This window comes from Symphodus melops, assembly GCF_947650265.1.
Source record: "Symphodus melops genome assembly, chromosome: 9".
Taxonomy (NCBI): Eukaryota; Metazoa; Chordata; class Actinopteri; order Labriformes; family Labridae; genus Symphodus; species Symphodus melops.
Genome location: NC_136699.1, coordinates 14,957,836 through 14,980,701, shown reverse-complemented (window position 1 = coordinate 14,980,701; position 22,866 = coordinate 14,957,836). Strand labels below are relative to the sequence as shown.

The window sequence follows — 22,866 nt, the reverse complement described above, 5'->3', positions numbered from 1 at the left end:
ACAGAGCAAGAGAGAACCAACTAGCACACACAGGAGCCAGAGACCTCCCCCCAGTCAGAGCCACCTCAGACAGAGAGCGAGAGAGGCAACAATCCCCCCCCACCAAAAGAGAAGCAAAAGCTTTGCCACCCGCTCACAGGCGTGGGCACAGGCACAGGGCGTCAGGAAAGGGCGGGTCAAGGGGCCAGCTGAGGCCGGCCCTGTAGAGACAGGAGGACAGAAATGGGCAAGGCCCAGCAGAGGACAGACATGCAGCTGTGGCTGCCGCTGTGGAGACCAGGCTGGGAACTATAGAGGGAGGTTTTACGTGAGGAGATCTTCGGGAAGTTTGGGTTGGGGCGGGAGAGCCACTGGATCAAAATGTTGCCGTTTTTGTTTAGGTCAGAGGAGCCCTCTGCAGAGAAAAGAGGAGACAGAGAGTGATGGAAAGAGACAGTCAATATGACTTTTTGTTTCTCTTTCCCACACTGATATCAGGATCTCTGGCTCTTTTTAAATACAGATAATGTTTGCTTGCAGAGATATACGTTTATATTGTTAAAAAATAAGGGAGTCAGTTTTCCTTTCACTTACTGGGACACGGATCCATGCGGCAGACTCTGATGGTGTCAGGCTTACTGTCCAGACATAGGCCGATGGTGTTGTCCCTGGTGTGGCAGAGAGCTTGCCTCTGCTGGGTCCCATTTCCACATGTCACTGAGCACTGGAGAAACAGAACATGAACAGATCAGTATATTATGATGACGACTTGTCGTTAAAGGACATTTACAGCACATTGCTTGTAGCTAAGGTTATGACTTGGATGTTACCAGAGAAAAAAAAGAACAGCCTCTGGAAAATAGAGGACTAGCATTTTATCTGTTATTGATTACGTTGGTTTGGTGGTGGATAGAACCCATGCATATACATAAATAACACTTATTACACACCTGTGTTAAATACTTGATTTTGATTGGCCAATTATGCACCGCAAGAGTCTGCTATCCCTCTCTGGCAGACAGTTGTAAAGATGAACAAACTGTTACTAAGAAAAGCACCTGGCTGGTCGGGTCGTGGCTCTAATCATAGACTCTGCAAGACTATAAAATCAATGTGAAACACAAAGCTGTAGATGGCACATTAAGCTACTATGGAACCAAGCTTGATGTGGGATATGGCGCTATTTAAAGAACGAGTCCACAGACTCTGATGGTGATGAGGCAGAGAAAATCTGTCAGGTGCTGATTTATGTGGATCTGTGTACCTTGTCTCACTTCACCACCTAAAGTTCAGTATATTGTGAGAAATAACATCTAGATTCACTGCTTTTTTGAAGGCTACCCACTTAACCATAGCCACAAACTCAGCACTGACTGAAGATTTGACGGTCAATTTAGTATGTGAAAGAAAATAACAATGAGCTGGATCACATATAGTGAGCATGGTTGTTATAGCAGAGGAAGCCCTTCAGAGTGAGACCAGACCCCACCACTTCACTTTGGGGTTTTGCTCATAACCACCCATAACACTGAGGTGGTTATGGTTAAATAAATAATATGAGATAAGAAACCCCTCTTGTATCATCATTGTAACAGCTTTAAATGACTACATCAAACAGAAAACTATCTCTTAATTTAGAACCACCAGAGCAGCTGTTAGAGGTGACTGCAAGTTTCCCCTCAGACGTTTGCGTTTGGTCAAAATGTAATACTCTGACATTAACCTCCCTTAAGCACTTTATGCACTTTGAACTCTGATGGTCACTTTATACTGGTTCGTTCTAAACAAACAGTCTCTCTTTATACTTGTATATACGTTTATGTGTCCCTGTTAATAAATGTACATTATATGTTGTTGTTTTGTCATTTATATTGGCGTTACTTGTCATCGTGGTTTTATGTAACTTTGTTTACATGTTTACCAGCCAAGAGATGTTCAACCTGCCAAGGGCCCACAGCTGGAAATTAGCCTATCGCTATAATCTGTCATATTTACATGTTTATGTTCATTAATGTGCACTGTCCCTATTTAAATGGAAATATAAATAAAGAGTACATTCAAAAGACACAAGGAAACATAAAAACAGATCATTTCCCCTCCCTTTTGTTTGGGCATTACATGTTTGATTTAACAAAAAATGGGGCTCTACAAAGCTTAACAATTACATGAAATCCATACTGCTATTATTATCATTTTATCTTATTTACTGTTTAGAGACAAACAGTTGTCATCTGCTTCTCAGAGGATTTTCAAACTCGCCAAAAACAGTTCTAAAGTCTTGAGATATTTTAAACGGAGCAAATCACAATATAACAGCTGCTGAGTTGTTTTAAAAACTGTTATAAGTTACAATCCAAAATCTGCCTGCCATTATTTGAGTTCAGTTTTGATTCATCTTTTTTTTTTTCCACAATCAGCTTTAATACCTGTGACCACGGTCCAACTCTCCACTGGGTGGGACAAGGGTGGCGGTTGCAGGGTCTACGAGACTCAGGCCGGTCGTCATTGCAGTGTTTATTGTGGATTGAGCGTGTGGTGTTGTCATCTGAAGGCTGGACACAGCTTACTGAGCGGATTTGCATCCCTGTCTTTCCACATGGCTTGCTGCAGTTCTGCCACTCCCCTGTCACCCAACTGGAGAAGTTCAGATGAAACAGAGAAAAACAGAGTTCTGAGTCCATTTGAAAGGTAATAGTGAAGTAAACAATGGAAGATAAGGTCGTCTGCAGTTTTGTATGGCTCTCTTAAGTTTTTAAATACAATGCATACATAGGTGGAGGGCAGGGCTTCTGGTTGCAATCTCTGGTGTCTCCTCGAGGTTTCATGTTGGATTTGTTGCAGAAGCTCTTGTGGACCATCTTGCTGTCAACTTTTCTTCTGCAGCCATATCGCAGGTACTGTTTACCTGTAGCAATGACGGATGGAATTGTAAACGTACCTAAGTAAGTACGTAAGTCTAAGCACAGCAAGATAGAGACAGACATGCAGAATGCAATAAGGAAGAGAAGCAAAAATCCAACAACAGCTTGTACTGTACCTCCACCACAGGGCTTGGAGCAGTAGGACCATTTCTTTGGAGCCCACTCATAGGCACTGTCCTCAACCAACATGTTGTTTTGTATGGCCAAGTCACTGTCCATGTTCATCATGTACTTGTAGGACAAATTGACATCCTCATCTCCATATAATTTCATCTGAAAACACAGATACCAGTGACAATTTAATAAAAACACTTACCGAGCACAAGACAGATAATAAAAAGATAGCTTCTGTAAAACTCAGTTTAATATAATATTCATATAATTCAATGTGTACCATGATTAGAATTCCATGTCTGAGCGGACCACTAGTCTGAAGAGTCTCCTTGTCATTGTCATTCTCGTATTCCCACTCCAAGCCTTTCTCTATGACTGAGTGAGATTCTGGGTATTCATTTTCCCCGTTCAAGAAAAACAGTCCAGATGCCACATTTTTCACAGCTGTGAGGGGAACACACGTGTTACTGAAGACATTTTTGATAAATCAAATATATATAGATTACAAGACAAACAATGTCACATACCTAAAGTATGTGAGGTTGCTTTCAGTTCCTGGATCAGTAAATGTCTGGCTCCTCTTGGAATTTCGAGAACTTTGAGGTAACCTGAAAGGCAACACGCATCTGGTTCGTGACTCGAAAAATCACATTTTTACTGTAGCTCTCTCCTGTCTAAGAGCCTATAAGATAATCCAGCAAAGAGCTCCGACTCATTCCATCCAAGTAATTCTGCTCGCTTGAAAAAACCCTCAAAGTCTGTGTTTTTTTTTCCCAGCCAGAGCAAACATCTGATTCTGGGAACGTTGACGTGGTAATGTAGGTCTGTCCCCACGTCAAAGGTTAGATAATATACTGTGAAATACGAGTGCAGAGAATGAGGTTTGATGAAAATCCTGGCAACATTCGACTCACATGAAAAATGTTCATCTCAAATCTTGCTGAAGTTTGAACATTGATACAAATTCCCCTCTAGAGGGCGATATATATTTAAACACGAGTAATCAAAAGGAGAGTCTGTACACTTGCCAGCTATTTAACCCCTAGTAAACAGCCTTATACACTAAATGAATCAACGTTGGTCTTAGATTTACACAAAGCTCATTGTGTGTTTACCTTGTTTCTTGGCAGTTCGTGTGATGGTGTCTTTGAAGGTTTTGCAGCTAGAGTTGTCCCCTCCACACACTCCACACTTGTCCTCCTGCTTCGATGAGCCCACCACTTGGTCACAGCCCACTTTCTGTTCATGACAACATGGAAAGTTTGACACAATTCCATCTGTGCAGATGTCTTTGTCTTACACACACATAAAACATATAGCGTCACTCACCTCACACTCCCCCCGCACACACACACTATGGGGGTCCTTGTATGAGCAGCGTGTGCCATCTAGGACCATCCTCTGCATAAAGGCCACATCCCGTGTCTCCTTGGACTGGCAATGCAGGTGGCAGCGTTTATGAGCTGTGAAACAACAATGCAAAAACATGTTCAGATTACTCAAACAATGTTCCCCCTGTTTTGTTAATGGGTTCATCTTCACAACCAGCATGTAATTATTTAAACATTTCAGAATGAGCTTCCCATGAGTCAGCGTGACTCTCGGTCTAATTGTGTCTGTCTGTGTGACTCATACTATACATCCTCCAGAGACAGAACCTGGCACTTCGTCCCAGTGAGAATGCTCACTCCCACTGCATCACGTTTATTACAGTAGCACTCTAACCAGAGACCTTGGATGTTTGTGCCGTGACACTAATAAGCAGGTGGCAGATATGTTACTGTAGATGACATAATAGGTGGAGAAAGTCTTTTTTTTTTTTCAAGTTTAGCAGAGAATGCATGAAACAACCAATGCATATATTACCATAGGCCTGTTTATATGTAATACAGACTCCTAAGTCTAAGTCAAAATCAAGAGTAGTCAAAGAGTGTATATATACAGGACCATCATCTGCATATATATACACACACACACACACACACACACACACACACACAGCCTCACACCAACATGTCACTTTTCAACCGTTAACAATGACAATAATGATAATGAAGATTATCCTAAACGAAGAAGCTTGATTTCAGGACAATCTTAATAATGATGAATGAAGTTTTTTTTTTTAAGAAGGCTGAAAGGGTTAACTGAAGGTACAGACACCCCTGCAGTCTTGCTACATTTGCTTTCTGTGATCAGTGTCTCTTTACGGCTGCTTCAAAAGCCACACAGCCAGTACAGCCCTATGTTTTATAAAAACGTTGATTCAGAGTATAACTGTTGACCTGAGAAATACTGGCACACAAAAGTAGCTCTTTGTCAAATGTCTTTAAACAAATACTCAAGTTCCACACACACGTTTTACCTTCTCACACTGTCTGTAGATGACAGACAATGAATGGAATTCAATTTCACCTTCCTCTTCAATTTGTCCCACCCTCTCACGCACACAAACACACACATCAGTGCTCATACACATGCACACACACACTCGGAGAATTAATTTGAGAGTCAGGAAGCCTTGCTGAATAATACGTCTTTTAGAGGAGTGTGTGTAGCGTGACCTGTGATTAGATAGGGACAGCTCAGCACTTTCTCATGGGCTGCCCTTTGGGTGGATAATAATTTAATACCTATCAGGTCAGAAAAAAGCAGCGACGCCTCCATTAAAAGACAACCAAACACATTTGAAAACTATTAAACAATGAAGGTGCTTTCGACATGACAACTCCAAGACGGGATCCCAAATTGTGAATCTGAGAGTTTGTCCTTTGTGCCAACTGATGTGTGGACGCCGATAAAGATGAAGGAGCAGAGAGGGGGCAGTGAGGTTGAAATGACATCGGCGATTGGGTGGGGGATGAGTAGAAGCCAAGTTCAAAGAAGATTGTTTTTCAAGAGATTTTCAAAGGGATGGAGTGTTTTTATGGGAGGGCGTAGCCGTTGCTTGAAGCTTCACCTCTCAGCAGGACATGCAGATGTCAATGACCATAACAGAACGCAGCCTATTTATAAAAGCCTTTAAACCCAAACTGCTGTCAACAATTATGTTTGCCTCCTCCCTTTGGCTTTCATTCTCATTTGCAACTTCCAGAGTACAATTTGGGTTTGCCATTACCCTGACCAACTTATCCTCCCCCGTCCCCTTCAGCTGCAGGTGTAACTTACGGTCTGAGTGTTCATAAGGCAACCAGTGGTGCTTGTTGCCATGGAGTTCAAATTGAGGGTCCATGGCGTGGCATTGCTCCTCTCTTGTGTCACTGTAGATGTCTTCACATTCGTTGGTGTTGCACATCTGGAACTGATAATTTGCTCCCATGCAGGTGCGGCCTCCGTTGGCTGGTCTGAGAGAGTTGCAGGGAAGAGTACTCATACATTTGTTATGCTCTATGATAACACATTAAACGCAGTTGTACAAATCATAGATTCATTTAATTGCCAAATAAAGAAAAAAAACGTCACCTGAATTTGGCATAATAAGAAACAGACTAAAGATCCTGCAAAACCACAATTTACACACACATACACTTTAAACACTTGCTGACACGTTTTCTTTTCTTTGTTTTTTTTTTTTACCTTGGATTGTCACAATCGCGTGTGCGAAACTGAACTCCTCCACCACAGCTGTGGGAGCATTGTCCGAACTCACTCCACGAACCCCAATTTCCATCTTGCTTGATAATATCAGGGGTCAACCAGATGCAGTGACCTTTAAAGCAATGCTGCAATTGACCAGGAAGACAAAAAGACAGTTGTTTTGCAGGTACAGTACGTTTTGAGAACAACTAAATGTTTGTCAAGGAAAAAGAGTGTATGAATACCTTCCCATTCCCACACATGGTGCCGTCGATGGGCGGTCCTTTCTTGGTCTTGCAGAAGAAGGGATTGTCTGGGTGGCTACACCACAACTGCTTACATGGGTCAAATGTGCGATACTGCAGGGCAGAGAGAGAGACTGTGTCTTACTATCTGAAGCCCTACGTGACAGAACACACGCTGGGTAAAAGGGTGACCTTCAATGACACAAGTCAACCATCATGAGACAGCTGGAAGTACGAACAGAGATGGGTTGAGAAACACAACCACTTAATAACCAACAATAACAACACCGACCCTGCACTGTGTCACTTTACACTGCGCTCCACTGAGAAACACACAGCCATACATGCAAACTAAACCAAAGGATGAGAGAGAAAGGAGACGCTCCGAATGAGGCAGCCTGCAGTTTAATTAGGGCACGGAGGGGGGGGTCAGAGGGCAGAGGGCAAAAGGTCAAAACGGCCAAAAGGTGAGGTCTCATTGACCTCTAAAAAGGTCCCTAAACACAGAAAACGGACCAAATTCTTTGATATAAACCATTGATGAGGATACCACCAAACTGACCTGCAGTCTAGTGTCTGAGGGGGGCGTGCCCTCCTTTCCACAGACTTCCCCACCCACCAAGACCCCAGGGGAACCTTTTTAGGTCAGAGGGTGAGTAGCAATCAATGGCTACACTGTGGTAGGTAATCACCAAATGACATCAGACTGGAGGATCCTAAAAGCTGAAGTGAAACATGGAAAAACAGCCTCTGTTCTGGCTCAGACTTCTCTCATTGAATGGGAAAGTCATCTCCCCAACCTTTTCCACTCCTTTATAGTCATGAGTTTGCCAATATAATGAGGCTTTCCTGCCAGAGCTGCTGTGATTTAACACAGATTTACAAGAAAAGCATTGTGGTATGGTGCTGTTCAGTGGGTGAGTTGCACAAACGCCACTGAACCAGAAGACTCACATTGTTTTTAGGGATTTTAAAGCCCCTTTGTCTGAATATGAGCATTTTAGAATCCTGCAGGCTAGGGTCCAAAACATGACGATGGGTAGAACAGAGAAACAGTAAAAAAGAAAAGTAAGGAGCAACATTACAAACAACTACAACCTCAGAGGACAAATAGAAAAAAGAAAATCTGAGAAAACAAATGACGGGCCACATGTCTTCGGGGACGAGGGGTTACCTTACCTGCGTTCCTGACTGGCCCGCCTTTTGTAGCTGAGGGGAATGGGTTTGACAAGAGAATAGAGGGTAATCTAGCAATGTGTGCAAAGCCTCCCTAAAAAGCCCTTTGTCAATCAAGCAACAAGCTCCCAACAGTGTGCCACTGGGGTTTCACAGTCAGAGTGGGTGACGGGTGAGGGTTGGAGGGGAAAATGTCTGTCACGATGCTAGAGCTGGGTGAAGATCATCTGTGTTAGGTGTTTACTGCTTGAGGCACATTAACGTGAAGGCACGTAGGCAATAGGTAAGTGTTGTGTTCAAATAATTCTTGTTTATCAAAATGGAATTAAGAACAGAAGAAAAGAAAAAGCTACAAAAAACAATTACCTGCTTTTAAGCAAGATGCCAATCCCACCATGGGGCCGTGAGAGGAAAGCAGAGGACATCAGAAGAACGTGAATATATGTGTACGTGTGACTTGATTAACACAGTGTAGATCAGAAATAGATGTCAGGGGGCAAAACCTCTAGAGCTCAAGAAGTCCCAAACAAATGTATCTTCAGCAGTAATAATTAGTACATTCACTGAATTGAGTCTGAATTGTCAAAAAAAATGAATCATCTCATAAAATAAAGTGACGACTGAAACTTGTTGGTCTGTTAGTACATTAAGAGCTAATTAAATCTAGCTTTGTCCGTAAAGAAACCAGAGGGGGACGAAGGGGATGTCTTACCGCGGTGCACATGGTGTAGCCCACACCGAAGTCGAAGCGACACTGTTCGTTCATGGAGTAATGCAAACCAGGGAGCTGAGGCAGTGACGGCCAGTTGTGGTCAAAAGGGTCATCACGGAGACAGTCATAGGAGCTGCGAGAGGGGTCAGTGAAACGTATTAAATCTTTAAGCTCATTCGTAATCAAAATATGTCCTGGAGTTAACGTACATTTCTCTTATCAACCAAATGATTATGTTTATTAAATATAACATTTTTTTTTTCTCCTTGAAGTGTCTTACTTAAGCCACGGGAATGTTGTCAAACCACCTTTTTTTGTCTAACCTACAAAAATTTACTTAAGCTTCTATTCATTTAAACAAAATCAGCAAATTATCTCTATTTAAAATCAATAATTTCGAGCCTTGTTAATAGAAGTGTTTCATTTGTAGTAAAGTCTAACATAACTCTTCCCGTATAATCTGTATTTATTGAATGTTTCACCCTGACATTAAAACATGGTTTCTCTTAACGTCAAAAACAAACACAGAGCATTTTGTGCTTTGCATTACAAACATTTTAAGGATAGCAATCTTACAAAACATCCAATTACACACAAATCTACTATCAATTAAAAGTATTGTGTGTATGTTTCTCACTTCAGGTAGCGTCCCAGCTCTTGCATGCTACATCTGGACCAGTGAAAGCGGTGGAAGGCAGCTTGCACAAGCGGCGCCATGATGCTGCCCATGTGCACCTCGTCTCCACAGCGATTCCCCTGGCCATCATGCTCCATCCCTAAACTGCAGAGATTGTTGCGGGGGGGGGGGGGGCATTGTTTGAAGTTGAAGCTTTGTCATCTTTTAGCTTGAACCATGACAGCAGACATAAAGTCATTATTATGAAAAAATGCCCTTACACATGTCCGGTCTCGTGTGCAACCACAAAGGCAGAGGAGAAACCATCCTCATGATTTAAAGTGCAGCTCCGGACAGGATGGCACATGCCCGTCACTGGGGCGTAACCTAGGAAACCAGGTAGAGAGACTGCTGTCAGGAGAGAAATTCCACTTGTATGCATGCAAGACAACTGGAAACCAAATGTACGCTTTTAAAGTTCTTTTGAACATACAGTATGCATGTGAAAACTAGCATCAATTTAAAGTTAAAGTATTGTTTTCAACCTCTTTATAATGCCTGATCTGATCTGTCCATGATTAAGCTCATATTTAATAAAACATAGTTTTATAATCATATCACATGATAATGACCGTACCTTGGCAGCTATGTATGTATGGACAAGTACATGTAATGTACAACATGGTTAGGTCAAGTGAAGGAGAGATGGTTCTTTGTATGATTGATGGCCTCAGGACAAAGTGTAGGAGATTTAATGATAGCTTAACAAAAGGGAATCATGCACACTGCTCATCTGCTCACTTCTCAGAATCACATTTGTTAATGTGTAAAACAACCATTTATTTTTTAATGGAGACTAAGCAAGAGCAGTGTGAAGGAGTTTCTCTTCTTGAGCTATAACGTAAGCATAAAAAAAAATCTACTAACACACACGACACTCTTTCACACACAACCATCAAAGTGTTCATGTTTGTGTGTCTAATCCTAACCCTAAACGCTTGTGCTCCTCCTCGACATATGCCGCTCTTCAGATCCCTGTGTGCTTGTCTGTCCTATGCTGCCTTTAATTGTAGGACTGTGGCTGGCCTTGCTCAGCTTATTGATTTTCTGCAGCTGAAGGCTGAGCCCAAGGGCAGCTGAAGGGCTTTTGCATAGCTAGGCCCCTGCCTTTAGAGGCCGCTCCCCTGGGCCTGCCTGTTAGCCTGCACTCTGCTGCACAGAGAAACCACCAACCACACAAGCCACAGTGCACTCTGCAGCTGCATGAGGATGAGGGGAGCTTTGTGCTCATGCTTCGAAGTTTTACGTCCTTGTGAGGGTGTATCTATATGTCAGCTGGGAAGGATTGTGTTTGTCTTTCGTTACCCTGCATGCCGGTGGGTCCAAATTCTTGCCGTGTGAGGAAGATGGCGTGGTCGTGATACTCAGCATCCCCTGTGTCCTGCTTCTGCTGAAGGAAGGCCCAGCGACACACGTTCTCCAAACTCTGAGAGGGGTTTCCTAGTTCGATCAGACTCATTGACTAGGACAAGACACACACACACACACACACACACACACACACACACACACAGACACAAAATGAAAGCAGAGGATATAAAAATGCACAAAAACAAGGAGCCAAACCTGCTTCGGATTTCTATACCTGTAAAACAACATCTGAATCTCGCCTGTAGGGGGCAGTGACACAATGTTATATGTTGTCAGCCGATATTGCAATTTGCTGAGGTGTACAACACATCACACTCACACGCACACTCAAACACTCTGAGGGATCACAGTTCTCACACAATAAGGCTTAGGATCCTGTAAGCTTGACGCTTTCAATAATGAACATGAGACTGAACAGAGAGTTCCCTTATAACAAGCCATGCACTATTTGTCCAAAACATGTCCGATTACCTCATATTTGCTTATGAACAAATTAATTTACACAAACACAAATATGCCAAAACCCCCTTCATCGCTTTACTCGTCCTTTTGAAGATTTCTTACCCTCTGCTTCGTCCCTTTATTAATTTGCCTTTTTTCTCGCCTCCTTCGTCTCTTTTCTACATTTTTCTCACTTGCACGGTGCATTGCTTAATCAAACAGTGAGAGGTGTGAGTGTGTACAGTGAAGACATATGGCCTGCTTCGGCACAAACACCCCTCAGACAGGGTGCACTATACGTGTGTGTGCTTTATCATGTTTATCAGGTGAATGTGTGTGTGCGTGTTCTGTGGGATTTAATCATCTTAAAAGATGGATTTGTACTCGTGTGCCGTGTGTTCATGTTGTGTCAGAGTTTGTGAAAAGTGTGGGTGTGTGGGTGCGCCTGCTTTCAGGGTCACATAGCCAATCTGCAGGCTGTCTGGGTGCAGCTCTGTTTCCACGGTAATTGGGAATGATGGACAGCCAGAGCTTTGGCTGAAGCTGCAAAGGGGCTGGTCCAGAATGACCAATGTGGGAGAGTGTGTGTGTATGTGTGAGTGTGTGTTTCCAGGGCTCCAGTGGGACTGTAGACATGTAGGGAGCAGAGAAAGAGATAAGGCTACAGCATCATAAGTATATCACAGAGCAGCTATCCAGCAATAAAATCACTTGAATCATCCTGTGGGGTAATCCCGGCCCTCTGCAGCTCCTGCCATCTCTCACTCTGTCTCTCTTCTTCCTGTCCTCTCTTCTCCCCTTCAGCACAGACAGACAGATAGAGTTACAGTCGAGATGAAGAAAACGATGCAACCTCTATCGTCCGGTTTCTGTGTTTATGAATGAGGGAGGGCTATCATTGATTGTTTATCTTTGCCTGGACTTCCCATGATTCTCTGCTGCAGCCTGCTGGGAGGGAGGCTGATTGCATAACGGGCTGAATTTCTGTGTGCTTTGGTGCTGAACTGTGAAGGCGTGCGACTTGAAAACACTCCCCTGGGATGCTACATGCTTTTAGTTCCTCTTTTGCTCAGTCCACTGGAATAACAGGCTCCGGGCATCAGTGCGTGCTGATGAGTGCGCATGCACACATGTGCGTGCCTGTGTCTGTGTGTTTGTTTAAAAGTGTGTGCGTGTGCAGGACTTGGCTGTGCTTACTGTAGATACTTAAAAAGATTGTTTCAGTCCACTTTTCAGCAGAATTCATGTCTTGTAAGGACTTACCTTGCCGTAGCCGAGCATGATAATCCGCACTAGCACCACATTGATTTTGGCCCCCAAAGACTGGTCATGGTATATCTCATTCACCTGGAGGCAAACAGAGAAACACGAGGGGATGGAAATCTCAGTAAGAGCTATACAGTACAACAGATTCCAGTCACATAGCTAAAGGAATTTTTTTACGATGCAAAAACATACCAGTTAACATTTTTATAATGCTTTTAAGATTTTTATGAAAGAAAAAAATAAGAAAGTCTTTCAAGTCGCAATGTTTTGAAATCCAGGAAATAATCATAATCTCATTTAGAGTCACTTTCAAATGCGCCACCAGGTATGTAGTTGGAGTCAAAACAATAACAATTGATGTTTCTTTTTTTGTTTTTTGTTTTTTTTGCTTTAAGGAAAAAGGTTTGGAACCACTGTTTCTTGCAAACATGGTTTTACTCTTTTTTTTCTCCCAGCAACACAGTGATATGAGAGACAAGAATAGAAGGAACCGAAAAAGAGAAAAACAAAATGAAGGTGAGGGAAGGGCAAGAAACTCAGTTTCCCATCAGCACAGATGAGGGGAGATGAAGGTAGAAAGACGCAAAGGAAGAGAGGAGCCTAATGCAAGGAAACGAGGTAATGTTTGACAAGGGAGATGCAGAGAGCATTTTACTGGCTAAGAACACACAAACACTCTTGCACACACACGCAAACACACACACACACACACACACACACACACACACACACACACACGCACCCACGCAAAGAGAGTAAGAGAGAAAGAGAGGGGTAAATTGGCGCAGGAGTTTCGGCCTGCTGTCCTCAGTGACAGTGTGCGGTGCCTAATGAGGCAAAGGGATGTAAAAACAGACAGCAGTAATGAGATGGCTGATGGACACACTGTGGAGAAAAGGACAGACACACACTGCACACATTTTTCACACACACAGGTACAGAGATGAGGAACAAAAACGAGACACACCCAGAGAAAAGTTATGGGAGAGAGAGAGAGAGAGAGAGGGAGCTGAGAAATGCTATAGAGCCGACGAGGCAAAGGGAAAGCAGCTGAGCAGAGAGGGGAGAAGGAGCACAGAGGCAAAATGAAACACGAGAAGGAGTTTAAAAGGGAGAGGAAAGGATGATTCTTAGAAAACAAATCTAGCACAAAGCTGCAGAGGAAGTTCTTTTTTAAAGAAGATGACGGAGAAATACAATGCTCCGTTCCATTTGTGTTGTAAAGTCAGAAATGTCTGCATCCCATGAGGAAAACTAAATAGCAGGGATCGTAAAAGTCAGAACCCTAATTTGTTGACCACAAAAAGCCTGGAATAAATCGATTTTATTACATCAGCATATACACGCAGCTGTAATTTAAAACAGCTACAGCTTACATCATTTTCACAACTGTTTGGTCAATTATTCCAATTTATTCTTAACCATCTGAATAGTTGCCACCATGCAAAGCTCAGTTGCTACAGTGGTCAAATATCACTGGAATGACATTCGTGGCAACAATGTGTTTGTTTTTATAAAAACTGTAACAAATTAAAACGACCGAAGCTTTAAATTGTTTCGTGGAAGTTATGACACTTTCTGATCTTCATCTGGAAATAAAAAAAGTATAATAAAATTGAGGAAGAAGTAAAAAAAAGCTATACACACAACTTCAGGAAACTGAAGGTGTCAGATTTATTTAGTCGTGTAAAAACGGCAACATATTTTCCTCTATGGTACATGGACTTGAGCTTATATGGCCTTTTCTGTTCTTCTGACTACTCAAACTGTGTTTACAACACATGTCACATCTACCCAATTCACACACTGATGGAAGGGATTTCTAAGTAGTAGGAAGTAACTAATCCATCATAAATTTATACGCTGTGGGTAAAGCCCCGGGGAAATTGGGGTTTAGTGTCTTGCCCATGGACACATCAACCATGTTGCTGGGGATCCCTCGACCCTCTGGTTGAGAGACGACGACTCTACCAACTAAGCCACAGCCACCATTATGTAAGTTTACAAGTCTGAAATTGTCTGAGTTTGAAATACTCAAAGGACAAGCACGTTTTAAGAGTAACTGTCAATGAACACAATATGAACAATCTGAGTTGGAAAACCTTCGGTCTTTATTTTAGTACCTGATGATGGTCTGTAAAGAGAAGTATGGAGGACCAGCAGGTAGGAGCTCTGTTAGTTACTTTCATTTTAATGTTTTCAGCTGCTTCATTTACATATTTGAAAAAATGTGTTGTTCCTCCGAAAACACAAAACAAACAGAAAGTTCTGTTCTCTTCTTAGTTCAACACTGTCTGAGATGCTGTGTGTGTGTTTACAGTTCTCATTTCACCTGTCTGTCTGTCTGTCTGTCTGTCTGTCTGTCTGTCTGTCTGTCTGTCTGTCTGTCTGTCTGTCTGTCTGACACATCCATCCAGCCGTCTGTCAAGCTACCTGCTGGTATTTCTGTCTCTTTCTCTCATTTCTTAAAACATGTCTTTCTCCCTCATTATTTTGGCAAAGTGAAAGTACAAGACATTGACTCACAATGACTCTGTATGAGTGTATGTGTGTGTGTGTCCGTGTGTGTGTGTGTATGTGTGTGTGTGTGTGTGTGTGCTGGGGTGGGAATGGGGATGGGGGGCTGGGGTGGGAATTGTTTGTGCGTCTGAGATGACATAGATACTTGGGTGGGTCAGTCCACACTTGGTCTGATCCAGCCTGTTTCCTTGACAACTGTTCGGCCAATTAGGGGCGGTTGACTTCCAGGTGACCTCGACAATACAAGTTCCACTCTAATGAGACATACAAATGCACACACATGCAAGGAGGCAGACTGTGGCCTGTCACTACTAAATTTAGCTATGTGATATGACTTTACTTTTTATAATCCCAAACACACCCCCATATTTACTGAAACTTATTCACCTAAGCACACTGTCACAAAACACATACACATGAAGTTCAGTGTGAACCACTAAACCTGCATATATGTCATTAATTCTGATGGTGGCTTTCTAACGTACTGAAGGGCGACGCCAGGTGTCATTACTCACAGGCTGCCGGTACACAAGGTAGTCTAGATCTGTCCAACTATGTGGTGTGTGTGTGTGTGCAGTAGTTAATGCTGGACTATAGGTCAGCAAGGCACAAAATCATTACGATCAGATAAATAATGCAGCCAGTGTCTGTCACTTAACTCTGCGAGAAGGGAGAGGAAATGAAGGTAGAAGGTAGGAGGATATTAGCAAAAAGGAGCAAAGAGCGACATTAAAGGCCTCATCAGGGATCGTTGCATTTCATAAGTTACAGGTTTAATTAAAATGTTACACTAGATGTGAATCATGACAATCTATTATGATAATGTGTGTCATAATGAAGCTTGTTTTCCTCATGTTTACAGACAAAATACTTCAAATAGACCTTCAACTGGATTAAAGAATAGAATTAAATAGAACAGAACAGCCAATCTCTATGGTCATTTCATTGATGCTATGAACTTGAGGGTGAATGCAAATCTGCAGCATTAAGACACACTGCAATCTTCCAAAAGAATACTAAGATTAAGGGCAGGAACAAAGTGATGAGCCTATCTAAAGAAGGGGTAATATTTCATACAGTCATCCACTGTTTAACAAACAGGGCACCAGAGTTTAAATCAACTAGTCTGGGGAATTAAAACTAAACGGGCAACAAAATGAAAACATGTATTAAAAACAGTCTCAGCTGCTGATGAGACAGAACTGAGTCATCAGTCATATTTGGCTTGAGTGCTACATAAATTAAATAAGACATTCGATGGCTTTGCTACACCTTGTCAACACACATGAAAATATTTAAAAAGTGGGACCCAGAATTTGAGCTCTAACTTTGACAGTGCATCTACATGTATCCGCGACACTTCCTGCTAACAAGGTGTCTATTATTACCCAGACTACCGATGCTTTCCCAGTTCTTCCTACCACTTCTTAATACAACTTTTCACTGCCAACAGTGAAAAGATGCTTGGGTAAAGATGAGATCTGCCCCACTTCACCATACCTCCTAAAACAGAAACTATTTCATTACATACAACAAGCATAAAGATGTACACAAAGTGTGACCCAGTACACCTATATCGTCTTTTAAATTGAACACACACACACACACACACACACACACACACACACACACACACACACACACACACACCTCCATCCTAAGCAGAGACTATTCATATCCATGAAGAGTGTAATTATCACGTCGCAACACCTCTCTAGATGTCTCCATTAAAAGGTGAGACAGAAAGATCACCATGAGCCACTTAATCTATCACCACAGTGTTTGCCACAGGAACAGCCCACCGAATGGTTTACAGGATTAAGCAAAACATAGGTCAGACAACATTTTTTTTTTTTTCAATTAACCCCTGACAGCTTGCTTTGACACCTTGAGTCCGGGCATGACAGATTAACAGAAAAACCAACCACAGCTCCTCTTCAGCAGACTTCACCTGCTGAGGAGACTCAGGTCCTTCGAAACGTGTAAGGAGCACTCCTAAGGACCTTTTATGACTCAGTGGTGGCACCAGCTATCCTTTACGGAGTGGTCTGCTGGAGCGGCAGCACCACGGCTGCAGACAGGAGCAGACTGAACAAACTGGTGAAGAAGGCCAGTTCTGTCCTGGGCTGCCCCCTGGACCCTGCATGGTACTGTAACAGCACTGGGCATCTCCTTCAGTGACAGGCTTCGCCACCCGCGGTGTCTGAAGGAGAGATACTGCAGGTCCTTCCTTTCCTGCTGAAGTCAGACTATTTAACCAAGCCTGCTTCCTGTAAATCGCAAAACAGACCCACCAACTGGACAACTCATTCCTACCTCACATAGAATGGTACTACTTTGCATCCAGTGTATCATTTTCTGTTAATAAAGTGGAACGATCCATATACAGTGAAGCATCAACAACTGGTAGCTGTTGTAACAACAATGGGATCTTGACAGTTGAAGAACAGGAGGATGTATAAAGACGTGCAATGTCCTTATCAGAGATGAGGTACTACTTTTACAGCTTTCATCCAGGTGTGGGGTTTATGTACACTCGAAGATCAATAGTCAAAGCTAAACTATTCAATGAGTTTTGGAGCCAAAACCTGAACCAAAGCTTGGGTGATGCTTCCCCTCTGGCTGCAGACCGTATAAAGAATGGACAGTGCAACACCTTGTCTTAAATGAAGCCAAAACATTTAGTGCTGATTAGCTGCAGTTACTTTTGTTCAGGAAGACAACAGTCAAACTACCTTATCATTTCTTTACTGACATTACTTGTCCACATATGATGGAAAGTGATCTGCTGATTTGGCAAAAGACTACAACATTTCTTGATACATCTTTCTCTGCCTTCTGTTTTCATACTGTGTCACTGCTCTGGTGATCTCTTTATCCAGTATCACAGAAAAACAATGTGAAATTATAAATGATTTCTTACTGTTATTTTTTTTTTAAATGTATAAGTATTTTAACCGACCCAGTGTGCAATCAACTAGCCTTGGGTCTAACAGTCATGGGCCATGACCATATCATGCTGAGTGCTGATGCTCTTAGTGGTTTGCACTGCCATTGAAGGTCTGAGTTTATAATGGAAATGTTGCCAGTTTTCTGATACAATCATAAGTGCCTCTCCAACAGTGTGGTTTGATTCAACTTTTATTTCCTTAATATCTAAAAGGTAAAGAAGCTTTCAATTGTTCCACCTTGCCCTTAATAGGTAATTCATTTCCTGCTTCCTTAATGGTTAATCTGATCAGTCACAGAAATCCTCAAAGACCGTGTTTCTGTGGAATGACTGAAAAAGAAGGAGGATGAAGTAGAATACATTTCTGTCTGTTTGATTTGATATAGGTATGCTTTCATTTTTCTCATAAACATAATTGGCTTTGAAATTTCCAACCCATTGATTCCTCTTTTCTTTATTGTCAGCAAAGGTCCTTTTGGTTACACTATGTGCATGTTAATTTGTGTTTGTGAAAATATTTCCATGCACTTTAATTGTTTCTACCATTTGTGTACATTGTTGCAAGTGAACAAAAATAAAATGTGGGGATGGGACGTAAACACATGGGAAATGAGTGGGAAGTAGAATTAGCAATACACAAATTAAACCTCACAAACAGACAAACACACCCACACTTTAACACTCATGCTGAACTTCGCAGACAGGATTTAGAGGTTTTCTGAGCGAGAGCTTTGAAGTCCTGTAGATACACACGAACACACATGCACACACACGCACCTACCTACACACACACACACACACACACACACACACACACACCCACACACACACACACACACACACACACACACACACACACACTGTCCACCTTAACCAATAACCATTGGCTTTTTTCTTCTTTAAAAAACTCCACAATGGATGACTGAAATGAAATTACAGTTTTTTTTTTAAGAGAATAACTTTTTACTTTTATAACTTTTATTACTTATTTATTGTTTTCTCTGTAGGTGCAGCATCCAAAGGCAAAGGACAGATTCAATCAGTATTTTTCTTATTTTGAAGGAGTAAACACCTTTTGAACACATGCATTCTATTCAGCCTTGCAGTAGGGTGAAACATTTGCAGGGGAATTTAAGAGAAAAACCTGGAAGCATAAAAAAAACCCCGGGGTGCACAGGAGAAATCGTGACATATCAGCGATCAGAGCACTTATTTACCCCTAAAGTCTTCTTTCCTGAGCACTTAAGAGAAGTCTTCATATATTACTCAGTATTACAATGACCTGTCAAAAAAGCCTGTTCTGCATACAGATGCTTTCAGAGGGCACCAAACCAAATATTGATTATTAAATCCCTCTCTTTATCCTTGATTTAACTTCTTCTGAAAAAGCCTGTTCATCACTCACATTGTACTTCAACTTCAACTGTTTTTTTTTTATCATTGTTGTTGCCATCTACTACCCAAGTCAGGGAGGAGGAACAATGTAAAGGACTCTGTGTGGAATGCAGCTGTGATTGAGAGAGAGAGAGAGAGAGAGAGAGAGAGAGAGAGAGAGAGAGAGAGAGAGAGAGAGAAACAGGGAAAGGGAAAGAAATAAAACAGAGGGGGAGATAGACGGGTTGGGGGGAGAACACACCCATCCTGAAGTGAGCAAAGCAAACTTTCAAGAAGAAAGTCGCCCAGATGCCACGCGTGGGAGGCAGCCCTTATTTATTTATTTCTGTTTATCTTGCTGTCAGTAATTTATTCCAAATGCACTGTTTAAAATACTCCCTCTCTATCTCTTTCGCTTCCCCACAGATTAGAGGGCGGCTGCGACAGGGCTGCCAATTCCCCTGTCCTGTATTGTCGAACAAATATCTAAAAGTGGAGGCAGAGAGAGAAAGGTGGTGCTTGTTCGATGACGAGCGCTGAGCTGAGACAAAGAGGTGTGGTAGAATTTGTTGCTGTATGGCGTGCACCACCTTTTCAGTGGGAGATTGGTTCTGTGCACAGTGGGTCGCAATGCAAACAAAAGCAAACAGGAGCATGAACACAACGACACGCGCGCACACAAACGCGTGTAAAAGCACTCTCACCACAGGTTTAATTTGCAGAGATTAAAGTCTGCAGTGTGTTTAGTGTCACACCAACACTAAGTACACACAAACACGTACGCACGCGCAGACACACACACAGAAACAACTGGGAGTTTGAGTGCCTGGCTAAGTGTTGTTGTGGCCTGGAGCTAACTGCCTGCTGTTTCTGCCTCCCTTTCTTTCCTTCTTCTGTTGTACACAAACACACGCAAAAACACACAAACACACAGTGAATGAAAAACACACACACACACACACACACACACACACACACACACACACACACACACACACACACACACACTGGCCATGAATGATGACATGACACAAAGCCTGAAATGAAATGATATGTAGGAGTTCCTAGATGACAGGGCTCACGTAACACACACACACACACACACACACACACACACACACACACACACAAAATCTCATCATATTCAGATAGAGAAGGGAGGATTACCGGGGGCTGATTGCAAGATGAGAACATGTATGAAGGGAATTGGATCCTCATCCAGTGTGCGTTTGTGTGTGTGTGTGTGGTGTGTGTGTGTGTGTTTTAATTTCTTTCACTTCTCTGGGACTAAACTTCCATTCAGCTTATGGAACTATTATCAATAATTATCAAGTAATATCCCAATTGATGACACGGTTCAGGATTTTTGTTCTTATTGAAGACACGCGTATGATCATGTTGTTGTATGATAGTGATGACTTGAGACGTAAAACAGAGAGAAATGTGAGAACTACTACTTACTATGTTCATGAGTGTGAGAAGGTACTTTTGGACGTGCTCCTTCCCGTGAAACTGGACCACCGAGTCGTCGACGCCCAGCAGCACCTCGATGTTGTAGGCTCTGTCCATGCTCTGTCTGCGCATCCGGCCCGCTCGGGTGTGGTTGATGCTCTGCTCCACACCGAGGAGCAGAGAGTCCAGGTCCATCAGACCACCCAGATCAGCACCTGGAGATAGGCAAACACACCGTAAACGTATGCAATGTGACTGAGAGAATAAGAATAAGTAAATAAACAGTGAAACTGCTCTGTGACACAGTTTAGGTCAAATATATATTTGGCGTAAAAATCTCCCATAAATATGTAAATATCTAAATTGTAAATATCTACAACGCTTTAATTTTATAGTCTTTAAGAAAGTGAAACCACACAGAAGTTGGGGAAATCCTCGAGCCAGGCATCAAATACGCGATTTAAACTAAATAACTTTGGGTTTGAAGAAACAACTGAGAATCAGTCATCACATTTCAGTCAAGGTTTAAAGTCTCCCTAAATCAATGTGAACGTTGGGGCTCTCTTCTTTAGACTGCAGACGATCTTCTCTGGAGTACAGTATGATGTTGATTCAAAAAGTATATATATATATATATATATATATAAATATATATAAACTTTTTTAAAATCCAGCATGTTGATGTCTGCCTGTCTTCCTCTGCTTTTCAAGATACAAATAACACGTGTGTGCCTGGTCTCCGGCCGGAACGGTGTGGATATCCTACACAGATCGTCTCCTAATCAACCAACTATTTCTACTCCCATCTGAATAAAGGCAGCAGATGGTGCTTGCTTTACACATGGATTAGGACATGCCCACCCTGCTCTTTTCTTGGCTTGCTACATGCTGAGAAAAAAATGCAAATTATACAAGAAACAATTTTTTTTTTTTTTTTTTTTTGGAAAGCAGCAAACTACAGTATCCCAGACCACTAATCATTTCTGTGTTTTCACCTTCACTGTTGTGCCAGACAAATTGTTATTATGATATTTTTTGCAGACCAGACTCCTAAATGATTGTATTAAGTGTAAGCGTTTAAAAAAAAAAAAAACATCTTGGCAAAGACTTGGAATCAGTGAGAATACAGAAGATAAATCATCGTTTCTCCAGAGCCAAGGCCATCCTTCCCTCACTTGCTGTCTCCCTCATCATACCCCTCCTCTCTCTCTCTCTCTCTCTCTCGCTCTCTCTCTCTCTCTCTGGTATGTGGACAGAGACCTCCAATGCTTGTATGGAAGCCGTGGAGGGCCAAGTCATGCAATCTTAAACATGTAGTCTCAGTTGATTCAACAAAGTGCTACCTTCCCTGATTCCATCAAGGGCCTCCCACAGCCAAGGATGAGTGTGTGTGCAGGCCCTCATATGTGAGGAGTGCAAAAACATTCGTAATTGGGCTATAAATCACTGTTTCAGCAGGAGCTATAATTTAGTTGCAGGGCTGTCCAACTGTAATGGATCTGCTGTTTTTCGGCTGTGGAGTTTTGTCTGGAGGTGTTCAGTGGTGAATTCAATCAACACGTGGCATGAGGGGGTTCGAGTGTTCGTGTCGGACAAAAAAACTGTTAAAACAAGCAGTTAGTGGAAACAAAATGGAAGATGCGGAGAATACGGGAAGAGAAGAAAAGAGAGAGGATCTGCCACCTTGTCTCCCAATCAGCAAGGGGCATCCCGCTTTCCCACTCCCTCTTATGCAACGTTTCCAAGGCAACGGGCTCATGGGTAAAACAACGACCGCGTGGCTAATATTGGCTCCTGAGTCGCGAGCAGAATGGATGTTCAAGTCTGAATATGATCCCATATCTGCCCACATTCCAGTGAGTGACAGAATACCCACACAGACAGAAAGAGAGGCGCAGGAGAAGTGAGGGGGCAAAGAAGGAGCATCATTTAGAGGAAGACGATGTGAGAATTTAAAGATTTCTGGTGCAGATACTTTGCCTTACACACTGAACATTTCCTCTCCTTGTTAGTAAAGAAAGCTGTATTTAAAGCTCTGAACTTCACAACAGCACCCGTCTCTTCCTAGATAGAGCTGCGTACATTTAACGAGCCTG

At 42.3% G+C, this 22,866-nt stretch overlaps 2 protein-coding genes across 3 annotated transcripts in view; both read right to left on the bottom strand.

Annotated features, from left to right (window-relative positions):
- Positions 1-22,866, bottom strand: part of LOC306829490 (A disintegrin and metalloproteinase with thrombospondin motifs 2-like) — a 103,779-nt gene that overhangs the window by 6,861 nt on the left and 74,052 nt on the right. The window contains exons 4-22 of one of the 2 annotated variants that reach the window (XM_079352536.1): positions 20,780-20,985; positions 12,472-12,555; positions 10,702-10,858; positions 9,618-9,723; positions 9,358-9,501; positions 8,721-8,853; positions 8,012-8,041; positions 6,833-6,946; positions 6,588-6,733; positions 6,180-6,355; positions 4,344-4,477; positions 4,130-4,253; positions 3,542-3,622; positions 3,295-3,458; positions 3,017-3,173; positions 2,749-2,884; positions 2,406-2,613; positions 574-703; positions 308-394 (exon numbers count right to left, since the gene is read on the bottom strand). In XM_079352536.1, coding sequence (XP_079208662.1) covers positions 308-394; positions 574-703; positions 2,406-2,613; positions 2,749-2,884; positions 3,017-3,173; positions 3,295-3,458; positions 3,542-3,622; positions 4,130-4,253; positions 4,344-4,477; positions 6,180-6,355; positions 6,588-6,733; positions 6,833-6,946; positions 8,012-8,041; positions 8,721-8,853; positions 9,358-9,501; positions 9,618-9,723; positions 10,702-10,858; positions 12,472-12,555; positions 20,780-20,985 — 2,517 coding nt within the window. The remainder of the gene's footprint in view (positions 1-307; positions 395-573; positions 704-2,405; positions 2,614-2,748; positions 2,885-3,016; positions 3,174-3,294; positions 3,459-3,541; positions 3,623-4,129; positions 4,254-4,343; positions 4,478-6,179; positions 6,356-6,587; positions 6,734-6,832; positions 6,947-8,011; positions 8,042-8,720; positions 8,854-9,357; positions 9,502-9,617; positions 9,724-10,701; positions 10,859-12,471; positions 12,556-20,779; positions 20,986-22,866) is intronic. The other variant, XM_079352537.1, reaches the window with a different exon arrangement.
- LOC306829495 (uncharacterized protein) overlaps positions 1-22,866 on the bottom strand; it is an 87,470-nt gene that overhangs the window by 12,366 nt on the left and 52,238 nt on the right. The window lies entirely within an intron of this gene.